The 12,141-nt window shown below is 40.4% G+C and overlaps 1 protein-coding gene across 1 annotated transcript; it reads right to left on the bottom strand.

The window, feature by feature from the left end:
• Positions 1–563: 563 nt before the first annotated feature.
• LOC113490616 (snaclec 3-like) lies at positions 564–8,720 on the bottom strand. Its single transcript, XM_026867183.1, is given in 7 exon segments — positions 564–590; positions 592–668; positions 952–1,084; positions 2,071–2,200; positions 3,343–3,373; positions 3,376–3,491; positions 8,635–8,720. Coding segments are annotated over 7 exon segments (600 nt in total).
• Positions 8,721–12,141: the final 3,421 nt, after the last annotated feature.

The raw sequence follows: 12,141 nt of genomic DNA, 5'->3' as shown, positions 1-12,141 counted from the left end.
ACATCATCCTATGCAGTCCACAAAGTGGTGCACCACCTCATGGGCCCAATGATACACTCATGAGTTCTCCCTGTGATTTTGGCCTCATCTTATGGCTCTATTGCAGTTTATTGAACTAGCCATTTAACTACTTAAATATTAACAGCATTCAATTAAGTTTCCTTGGATCTATCTGGCACTAAGAAGGGAAAAATTCTAGGTTTTAAAATGTGTGACTTAACATGATTAAATGGTGAAATGAATAATGTTTTAATGAGTGATTTGTAATTATTTAATAATTAAAGAGCTCATGAATATTCTTGAACACCCCGTGGAAGATCTAAATTGTATGCTGATTTCATCAAGCATTCAAATCTAATCAGAATTTATTTTTATAACATCGTTTTAAACATAGTCTACAAGAACATTGCCATCATAATACAAACAGAACAGAAAAGTGTCATACTATAATAGCTCTGCTGTTTTAGTACACATTCTTGATTTTTCCTTGGAAAAGATTTTTCTGCACTAATGGATTGCAGCTGAACTATCTTCCAAGTCTCACAGCAGCCAGTTGGGTTTCATCAGTGGTTCAGTGACAGGTTAAATGTCCATCAGTTTTGATTTGTAAACACAGATGAATGGTAGCCACTTGCTGCAGGGAGATCTGTCCCATTCACCCCTTCCTGGAAACAAAGATAAAGAGACACCACAATGGAAAACAAGAAGATGTAAAAAAGAAAATGTTTCACTCCTGACATGAAATCGTTCAATCTCAGCTCCGTCTCTGGAAATCCAATTTTCTTTTAATTTGTGTTTCCATAGTACGTACATTGCAGCTTTGGGCAACATCTTAATAAGATGATGTTTTCTCTAGCTAATCCTGGAAATACTCACCCCACAGGGATAGCAGAGTTTCAAGAACAAGGTGCACTATCTGAATCATAAATCATTCCAGGTTTTTCTTAACTCAGATATTCAGGGTCAGGCAAATTTTTATGTTAAACAGGCTGTTAACTAGTCCTCCAGCAGCTCTGAAAAGGGATAACAGAGGCCTCTGGATGAAGGTTGTCAGAGATCCATCATACCATTTCAAAGATGACCCCTGCAGGCAAAAAAACCCTCCAGAAGCTTAACAGAAACCACAGGTTGCTATTAAATTCTGAAAGCAGTTTGGTACATTTATATATGCTGGGATGGAAGAAGGACTGAATGGGGTTCCTCTTCCACATGGATGTCGATACAGATATTGCTTGTGGGGATATCATTGTCCTGGAGAGCTGCATGAATAATTCATTTTTAATTCCATATTAGATTAATTTCACCTCATTCTCTCTTCGTGAATTGTCCTCAAATAACTTGTAATTTTCTTGAATATATTTGTTATTCAGAATAGACTATAGCACTCATGAGTAATTCATAGCAGGTAGGTGACATTCAGAATTCGGAACGTTCAGGATGGACGCACAGGTCATTGTTGTGCCCTGTTACATGGGTAAAAATTACAGATTCAAGTTTCTACTTCCAACATCACTTTTACTATTCTACAATGCTAATTCTAAATTCACCATATCAGCAATAACTCCAGTAGATACATTGGCTGGAATACTTGGAAGTAGGAAGACATGCCAGATAAATTAATTAAAAGAACGTAAAAGAAAATTTTCATGTAAGATTTTTATAACACCACGTCTAGTCTAGTGACCCGACATTCTGTCAAACAGACACTAAATAGAGAACTTTTTATCCACCGTCCAGCTTGTCCTTTGAAATTTGTACTTCAACTTTCCTTCTTTAGATGACACAAATGGAATATGATGCTGATCAGAGTTTATCACTTCAATTTTTTTGATTTTTTGAAACTCCCATCTTCCCTTATTCCCACCCCACAAAACCACTGAAAGATAAAAAACCATAAATTTTTGATAACTCCTTAGTTTTGCTAACACTGAAAAGGTTTTCCATGGCTACAAAGGAAAACTATTCACATGAAAATAAAAGCATTTTTTAATAGTAGAATTTTTTGATTAGTTGAGTCATAAAGTTCTTTCAGCTGATGTTTGTTTTCATTTCTGGTCATGGAACACTTGCCTTTTGGTAATTTTCCCCCATCCAGAACTGGGTTTCCTTCTGTCCCTGAGCAAGTTTACAAAGGTATTCATTCTCATCTGCACTGGTGATGCTCGTTATGTGACCTTTTGCCCTTTCAGTTCAACAGTTTCTCTGCACAGTAGAGAGGGTTAAATGTAGATGTGAAATGGCCTGAGCTCCATGAATAAGAGGCAAACAAAGGAAAATGTGGAACAAATGATTGGGGATTGTAAAGGGACAGGGCTATAAAAGTCCAAGAAGGGGAAATCTAACAGAAGTAGAAATGTGAAGTGACAGAGAAAGCCATGGAAAGCTTGCATTTTCAAGAGGAAGGAAATCACAGATGGAAAAAGAGAGGAAAAAAAAAAAAAAAAAAAAAAAAGCAAAAACCCCTGCTAACTTGGGAATGGAATAGATGGTTCTCTACTCTGTCCAAACAGCCTGTGTCCTCAAGAGTTTGCCTTTGTTAGGGAAGGATACGCTTTCATCTGCACCTTGAAGCAAAAGCACGCACTGTACTGGTGTTTAGGCTCAAGGGAAAACTCTTATCTTCACCATCCTGAGGCATTTAAATTTCACACACTCTTATAGACATGATTCAAGAAGAATATGGCACCCCAAGGCAAACATTTATGGAAGCATTTGTGTTTGTCTTCTGAAAGATGCCATAAGTATTTTTGGTACAGGGCTCACCTGATATATAATCTAAGCAGGTGGCAAGGTGAAGTCAGAATGTCTTTTAGCAAGTATCTCTGGTGATGTTGAAAAAAAGGTTCATTATTCAAAAGGGGTTTGATAAATCACAGAGAGAGGTCCAACCTGGTAGGCATCATGTTGTGTGTTGTGTGGGAAGCAGGGGGAGGAACTATAACCTATCAGTTTTGTGTCCAGTTACAGTCAAGGATCCCCAGGAGCCTGCTTGATTTCTCTTCATTGGTGTATTACATATACCTTATTTCACTGCATGAGCAAAACAGACCCCATGCTCACAACGCTTGACATAATAAAGAAGACAGGATAACAAGAGAAATGAATAGAAGCTCTAAGTTCCAAACAGGAGTTGACTTGTTGCTACTTGAGTGTGTCCTGTGGTGAGACAGAGTGCAACTAACCTCACCAGCAGCACTGAGCTGAGTATCATGTACTTTTGGTCAACACTGATACACAGAAGAGAAGCAGAAAGGGAGGAAAAAAAGAGGCAGGTACAAGAAAGACAGCTGTGGGAAGTAGAGAAGAAATTATGAATACTCCTGTTCTGAAGAAGCCAGTAACTCAGCTTGGGTCCATGTCATTCTCTTTTGAGTAAGTAACAGTGACCTTTGTAAGTAACCCAGCCTCTCTGAGACAGATTTTGGCAGGTCTATTTTGCAGATGAGTTCAGGTAAGGTGGGTTAGGAATTACATTGTGTGAAGGATTAAGTCTGTCAAATGTTTGGGGCAAGAATCAGTCATTACAATGTTTGACTGTGGAGTTCTTAACACCAAAAAGAAACAAAGAATAAACACAAAAGGAAAGACTCACTCATCTTTCCAGAAGACAGAGTATTATCTCCCTATTATCTCTTCTGATTTGTCTAAGCTGAGTTCAGCATTCCAGTAAAGTAATACTACAAAATGAAGAGCAAATGCCAGTAGATATTCAGGGTCTCGCTGTTTTCCCTTTATCTTAAAAAAAAAAAAAAAGGAAAAAAAAAAGAAAAAGGGATAAAGCATTGGTGTATGAAGAGCACTAATTTAGGAGTCGGATGCCATTTAGGTTATAAGCAGAATTAGTTTGCTGCTGTCATTACAGGGTCCAGTGGGTGCAGCTGTACTTCAGCAATCTATTTCAATGGATGGTGCAATGCATCACAGTTTGCAGATTCTGCTTTGGATCTTCCCTCTGGAGACACACCAGCAGGTTCAGCAGGCCAGCCCTGAAAGGTGTGCAGGCCTTTGTGCATTCCCAAGACTCAGCAAAAAGTGGTTTGGCAAGCCTGGAGTGTAGTGTATTAGTTTGTCTTCGCTGGGGAGGACCTGTCTTTGCAATAGTAATAGGGATTTCAGGCTGGTGCATCATGTTGCTTTAGAGAACAAAACAGATCTGTCAGATCTGAATTAAGATGGATTTTTGTTGAAAGTTCTTGGAATTGATTTCTTTCCAGTTTCCTTCTTGGTAAGTAGTCAGCACAGTCGGGTTCAACTTACAAAATATCATTGATTTCTCTCCCCAAACCACAGATGATTCAGCTTGTAATTTTCTCTACAATTATAGAGCAGGTCTCCTTAGAAACTGCTTGTATCCATTCAAAGTTTCATCTTGTGGAAACCACATTTCCCCTCTCTTTGGCCAGATGTGCTTGGCATGAGTCCAAGCAAAAAAGGAGGAGGAAGGTACGATAAATATTCTCTTACTCCTGTTCTCTCTTCTCTGCTTCCTGAAAGGAGATTCACAGCATTACAGTTTCATCTCTCTCTGAGTGCTTTGGGATCTCAGATCACCCCAAGTGGTGGGGTCAGCTATAGGGCTTCTCATGACTCTGTAACAGAAACAGCCAGCATGTTGCATAGCCTTTCCCCCTAAGGTAGGACAGGGTGCAACACAGAGGTCATGGTTTCTCTATCCTGATATAGTGTCATGCTACCAAAGGCTAGTTAAGCCAAGCTGATTGCACAATTGCCTCTGCCTTGGCTGGCTGTCATATGTTTCTCTTCATGTACAACTTCAAAAACACACAGGGGAAGTCTCCACCTTCTCTTGGCATGCCCTGTGACCCTTAAAGTAGCCCATCCTCATGCAGGGACTCCCTGTCATGGAAATTGCTTGGCTTCTGGGTTTGAGAGACAAGCTCAGATAAACCACAGGATCTAGTTTGGACAAATAAATCATAGGACCTAATGACAGTTTGCAGAGCTTTGCAAGAGGGAAGCTTGCACTGGGGCAAGGTCACACGCACCTCTGCTCTCCCCTCAGTACTTTTTTGAAAAGGTCAAAATAACATTAAATTCATTTTACATTTATATATAAAAAAAAAAGCCTCAGATCTTCTGCCTTAGTAACTGCAAAGTGGGTCTGTCCTGGCAACAGAGGCAAAAATGTCAGAGTTTGCCGATGTTTTATCTTAATTGTGCCACAAGAAACACCCAGAGGGATTAAATTTCAATCATTGCCGTAGAGTTGATTGACACTTGCGTAAAAGATGTTGAAATCGTATCTGTTGTGTGGAAAATTTACATCCACTTAAGAGATAGAGAAGGCATTAGGAATAAATAAAAAGACAGTGATGCCTCTATAGGACAGAAAGTTGCAGGTATGTATGAATGTGTTTATATATATAGCATACACACACTCACGAATGTGTATATACATTGTATATATATATACATATGTATATAAATGCATAGATACATATGTTTGTGCACATATGTGCGTAACAGCTATGCAGAGGTATTAAAAATATGCAAAGAATATTAAACCCCACCACCTTACTAATAAACTGAGAGGGATCTAAGAAAAGATAAAACAAAACAAGAGATAGATCCCAGTTTTAAGAATGTGTGCTCTTCTTTCCCTTTTTTCCTTCCTCCTTTTCTTTGTAGGGAGAGAAATCTTTGTCCCTGAGGTGTTTATATCATGACAGCTTTTACCAGCATGGTTCTTTGTTCTGGAAAAAGTAACTGCTTCCAGTATTATGTCTGAAAGCTTTTGATGTACTAGTGTTTTCCCTCAAACACAAATGGCTGAGATCTGGTCTTCTGGATACCTTTGTGTACACTGCTTTAAGTGTCTTTGTGGATTAGGCCCTTAATCTGACAAATTCATTGAGAAATCACATGGGTTTGGAGGGCAAACTCCTGCCTCAGAATGGGAGGCAGTATGGGAGACAGCCAGCACCCCAGAATTTCAGCCAACACTCTAAAGTTGTTTTCTGAGGCTAGACAGTGTGCATGTGGAGATTTCACTTGTGTAATTTTTTGGGCGTACTGTGGTGTGGATAGGTGCCCACTCCTCTCTGTGTCAGCTACAGGGCAACACCTAACAGAGACTTTGTGTAAACTGTTCCTTTGGGAGAGGATTTTCACATTATGCCAATATTGAGGTCTGCTGGTAGAACAATGTTATGGGACAAAGCTAAGAAGCTTTTCAAGCTCTATTAAATTTACATAGGCTCCTACCCATTTCTTAAATCCTGCTCAAGCATCCTTGTGAACAACAAATAACTTTCCAAGTCCCTTAAAAAACCACTGATGCATAATGCTCATTTGCACTGATGCTCTTATTTCAAATTTAAATATTTAGAAAAGGAGCTGAAATGACCTCTTCCTCTATACAGATGCAGGCTACAAATACACCAGTAGGCCCAGATAAATAATTTCCTTAAAATTACTCTTGACTCTTAACTGGGGGTAGGATATATTTTGGTGAGGGCATACTTTTTACAGACACCACGGCCTGGAATCCAGGTCTTCCCTAAAATGGGCAATGTGGGTGGTTTTCAAGAGCTTGCTCAGCATTCACTGAGATCTAAGTGTCCAGCAGCTTTTTGTGGCACTCTTGGAAGTCTGCTCTGGGTCATGTCTCCAAGAGATGTTTGTTGATACCTCCTACAGACAGTGCAGGAGATCAACATCTGAAATCATACCAGGAAACTCCTCCTAGATGAGATTATTGATGTACTATCTGCAAAACTGCACTTGACTTCAGAAAGCTTCTTTGTCTTCCATGTAATACAATGAAAGATGCATTCTGTCTTTTGGGATGAGCAGCAGTGGATGATGATTATTGTGCTAATTCTGCAAAACAAGGGCAAATAAGCGACCAGAGTTTTCTACCCACTCTTCAGTCTCACCACAACATTTTTGTAAAAGACGTCATTTCCAAGTGCTTGCCATTTGCAAAATAGCAGTCTCTCCACTGCAGCTAGATGCATAATTCCTACAGGTGCTGATGCATTTCATTACCTCTTTTTGTTTTGTCCTTGAATAATCTGTGAATTAACTGTGATCATCCCAAACGCATCCATTACCTGGTACTATTGACTGCACACTTTTGACAAATAATCCTGGGCTTGTTGGTTCTTTGTGAACAGCCTTATTCCAAATAATCATGCAGATGCATAAGCCATGTTGTATGCTTCTTTCTCCAGACTCGATGGAATTAATTCTCAGCAGTAGGGTTTCAGATTGTGAATTAAAAATCTGATTTCTATGAATATCTTACAATACTTATTAGAAAGTTACAGTCTCACTCACTCGCTTGCTACTATGCTTGTAGTAAATTGGTACAGAAAGTTATAGGGTTTCAGGGATCACATTTTAAAATCGGATTTTTAGATTTTTAAGATTTTCAACAGACTTCACAGCCCACAACCCCCCGATGAAAGTCAGTGGGACACTGCAATTCCATTTCATTAGGACTTAAATGAAATGTTCTGCCTCTGCCTTATTAGCACAGCTGAAGCTGGCTTGTTTGAATCACAAAACATTTTCAGAGGATTTTGCTGGGTCTGTTCTTTGTGCTTTCATGAAGATGTCTCTTTGCTGTCTGGTTCTCATAGCATGGACATGTTCTGCTTCCCAAAACCTCTGCCTGATGTTAGGATGCATGATGCTACTCATTTGCACTCCAGCTCTCAGCAGCCTTATGTATCCACACAGAGATGGTTTTTGAAGGCTGGGCAGGGGTTTCACAGGGAGAATCAGAGCAACCAGATGCATTGCAAAACAGCAAAGATGTGGTCATCCGAAAGAAACAGCAGTGCAATAGCTGAGGTTGTGCAAAACACTTAGATTAGTTCCCAGAGCTCTCTGTCACACTTTCTGTCTCCTTGTCCTCTACCCCTGTGTTGCTAGGATATTTGTCAACAGAATGGAAATTATACTGTTCCTGGGGAGAAATAGAATTTAATATTAATACTATCTCCTGTGGAAAAGCAAGAGTGAGTCAGAGCTGAATAGAGTTTGTTTTATATACGAAGTCTTTCATTCTGCAAGGTAGCTCAAAGCACAGTGCTGTGAATTTAATGCTACCGACTCGGGTGGCTGTGTAGGAAAACACAGCAGGCTTTATGCATTAAGCAGAAACGTGCGCTGCTGTAGCCATTAGGAGCAGTTTCACTAACAAAGAAATAGGGGAGAAATGCTCATCAGAGTCTTTCTCAGTGGGCAGTATTTGATAAGTGCCACAAGAAGCTTTGAATACACATGGCTGAAATCAGGTAGGATCACCTTGTTTTAAATGGACTCTGCTTTGTCTTTGGCTTTCCCTTTATTTATATTCCTCCTCAAAATGAAGCTGTTCTGCTTTCCTCAGCAGTGACTCCCATGTTCCTGCTGTCCTTTTTTCCCAACAAAATAATATAATACAATTTAAAACACTAGGATTCAAGAATACAAAGCTCAAAATAAGCAGGTTTGTCTGTTCTTTTAAGTAGGAACTCCACCTTTCCTTTCAGTGACTTTTCTGTAATGTCTCATTGTATTGGTCCTGTGTCCTGTCATGTCCTGATAATTTGTCCTAGCAGATGCTGTTGTAAGTAGCTGGTGCTTCCCCAAGCTATAACTCCCTGTGGAGAAGGAGGTTACCTGCTGAAGTTAACCCTGCACAGCTCTGTGTGCTGGTCTATGGATATTGCTGCCTGGTCAAACAAACCCAGAAAACGAGAGGCCATGGTTACTTCTGTTCTGCTCTGAGATGCTGCTTTCTCTGTTTGTGGCCAGGCATGGACAGACATAAGAGGAAGGAGGAGAGAAAGGATAACAGAGCTGGGAAAAAATATGGTGTTTTGTTGATGCTTGCAGGATCCAAGGCAGATGGTCAGTCACAGATGGATGCTTTGGGATGGCAGGTCAGCCACAACAGCTATCACTCTGGTTGCTGGCTCTCTTCCCCAGTTAACTGTGTGCCCTGGTCATCTCTCTCTCTCTCTCTTTTTTTTACAGATCTTTCCCAGTCTGGGCAGCTCTGGATGGCTCATAACATCTCGGCCTGTTGGCTGCAGTACAGTTAGTCTCAAGATGGCTGAAAAGCTGAGTTCAAGATGGAGAGAAAAGGCAGCTGGTGGAAGAGGAATTTTGAGGGAAGGGGAGACAGGAGGATTGCATGCTTCTGGGTCCTTGCCCACATAGTGTGTGTGATTGAGAGGGGCTCCAGTGGGGATCTCATGGAGCTACTGTGATTCTTCAGGTCCAGAATGGCTTTGTTACTGGCCTAGAGCAGATGCAGTCTGGCCACTGCCCTTTCTACAAGTCCTTCCCTCTCCCACTCGCTTCTTTTTTTGTTGTTTTTTTTTTTTTTAAGGAGGCAGAAAGGGAGACAGACTATCCCTTCATTATCTCATTACTTCTGGTGCATCTTTTAATGAACTAATTTCTAACTCCAAGCAATTTCTACACATTCCTTGGGCTTTTCCAGCTGGAGGATTTTATTGGTGTAATTCAATATCCTTCTCCTCCTTTTGTATTTTTCCCATTTATGCTCAGTGTTCAAGACTAAAAGAATATTTATAAATCTAGTGTACACTTCCCAAGCATCTATACCCCACTAGTGTAAGCCAACAAAGTCATTACTGTACTATCCCATAGGAGTCAACATCTGAATTTAAGGAACCCTCAGCTTTACTAGAATTAATAAAAATAGACAAAAATGCTTTACTGCTCCTATTTTTTTCTGGCACCATCCTCGGGCTCTTAGTCCCCAGCAGGTGAAGAGCTGCACTGACATGCCTATACACGTTAAGACTTTGAGCTGCCATTTTTCATGCTATTGCCACCTGCCACCCAAAAGTACTAATCCTTTTGGAGATAACGAAGGTGGTCTCTAACAAGTGTTGCATCATGGAAATATGATTTCAGTGGTTTTAAATTGTTAAAATGTTCATTCTCTCTGTAGTTTTCTTCCTTGTTTTTATTCCCTGCTTCATTTAATAAAGTCCACCTGCAAGAGAGCAGTGGAAGAAGAAAACAAAAAAAATCCTTTCAAAGCCATGCAAAATTACTTTTGAATCGCATGCAAATTCAGTCCTATTATTCATGAATTGCTATATGCAGCCTTTCTCTGTCAGGTCCTGAATCAAGGGCAGAAGTGCTATCTCTACAGCAACGTGAAGCTTTATGACAGTAAACCTATGAGGGAAACCACTGTACCACTGACATGAGCTCAACCTCCAGTGGCAGAGCTCACTGCTGGTGTTATGCTCATCAGTAACCTAAAGCAATTGGAGGATAAAGCTGGGGTTGGAGAAGGCTATGAGGAGAAGTTTATGGTCACAGACACACACACAGCCACACACACACACACACAGAGTGAGTCTAGGGAGGACCTCAGGAAGCTTATGGCTACTGAACTGTGTCCTTCTCAGCAGTCTAGGGACACACCAACAGGTACAGACAATGTTTCCTGCTTTTTATGTGGACTTCTTCACTGAGAAAATATCTGTCCCTTTCTGCAGGCATTAACCACAGAAGTGTTAAATGCAGAGTGTAAGTGAATGGGCTATTGGTCCTGTCCACCAACTTGCTTGGTAACCATTGCCTTTAGTCAGACATTATGTCTTTTGCCTCCATACTTCTTGACAGCTGGGAATCCTGGTCTTTGTGGCAGCATCAAAGTAGGGTTGTAGCCTTTTCCTGAAAGAGTGCAACCAGCAGCACCTCCTGGAGATATGCAATGGCATCCCCAAACATAGCATGAGTTCACTGAATACCAAAGGTTTTGTATCATTCAGGGATGATTAAGTCCCAGACAATTAAAGACTATTTTAGGATAAAACTAACATTGGTAACACCACTTAGATTTCTAGGATGAGATTTTGCTCTACAAAGCACTGAAAGAAAGTAAGAGATGCTGAACATAGACAAATGGTTTCCTTCTCCTACATGAGCCCATAACCCTGGTATGTCAGACCAGATTGCTGCTGCTCTCACTTATCTCGGCATGATTAGTGCCACATCACCAGGAGATGCCGACTGCCAACATAAGGCTCAGCAGCTCCAGCTTTTAACTGCGAACAGTACCTTCAGACTCCATCATTCACACTTGGCAAAGGCCAGCCATTTTTACAACCTGCTGTTGCTTTGACCAGTGCTGCTATGTCTGTGGTTAAGATAGGTTTTATGTGCTGCAGAAGGCTTCTTCTGCACAAGCTCTTCAGCACTGTGAGGGGTTTGTGGCCTTGTGACCCACTGGGGCAGTAGCAAGGGACCACACATGTATTCATCTCACAACAGATTTATTTTCATCTCTCCCATTTGTCATTGAGGTTACATTACCCAAGAAGTCAGGTTTTTACCTCTCCATCCTGGACCGTATTTGTGAGAGATCTCACAGGACATTCTCATCTAGAAAGAGCATCTCAGTTTAAAAGGTTCAGCTGAGTGTGAATCAAATGGATTGTATAGACATAAAGATCCCAGGAAAAGAGAACTGCTAGTTTCTCCCTGACCATCACTTTCTTTTGCAGTCTTACTCTGTCTCTGGTGGATGTAATATTAAAGTGGTATTAACCTGTATAATTTCCCTTTGTCTTATCAACATCCAGGAATTCATGTACATTAAGTCCTACCGGGTGTAGAGTGTATTCTAAAAAAAAAAAAAAAAAAAAAAAAAAAAAAAAAAAAAAAAAAGCAGCATCCAAGCATCCAGGTTACTTTTTCTGAACTGTGTGTTGATGTGAGTGATAGGGGAAAAGACAGATCTGTGATAGGAACAGTCCAGAAATGGCTTACAAAAGGCAGCATAAAACTGTTCCATCTGTCCATGGCAATGATTTAGGCTGGGATTTTTAAAGACACCTGATGTAGTGATGTGTCCAAAGCCAGAATGCTCTGCCAAATCCCCAGACTTTAATGTGGGATGAAGAGCATAACTGCATGGCCCACATCTGAAATACTCCACTCTGCTAATTTTCTGGGTTTTTTGCTGACCAGCTTTATTTTTGTTTTGAAGGAAAACTACTTGAATGAGACCAGTGTTTTTGCTTTCTCTCTGCTCTTCCAATCAGCTGTAGCTTTAGAAGTAGTACTTCAGTCTATTTGCTCCTATTTCAGAGTCTTCATTATGCTTCAGTATGTCTATTTAGGCTTGGCAGATAG

The sequence above is a fragment of the Athene cunicularia genome (assembly GCF_003259725.1).
Source record: "Athene cunicularia isolate RWA chromosome 1 unlocalized genomic scaffold, athCun1 chr1_part1, whole genome shotgun sequence".
In the NCBI taxonomy this organism is placed as follows: Eukaryota; Metazoa; Chordata; class Aves; order Strigiformes; family Strigidae; genus Athene; species Athene cunicularia.
This window is presented reverse-complemented; position numbering and strand designations above follow the sequence as displayed.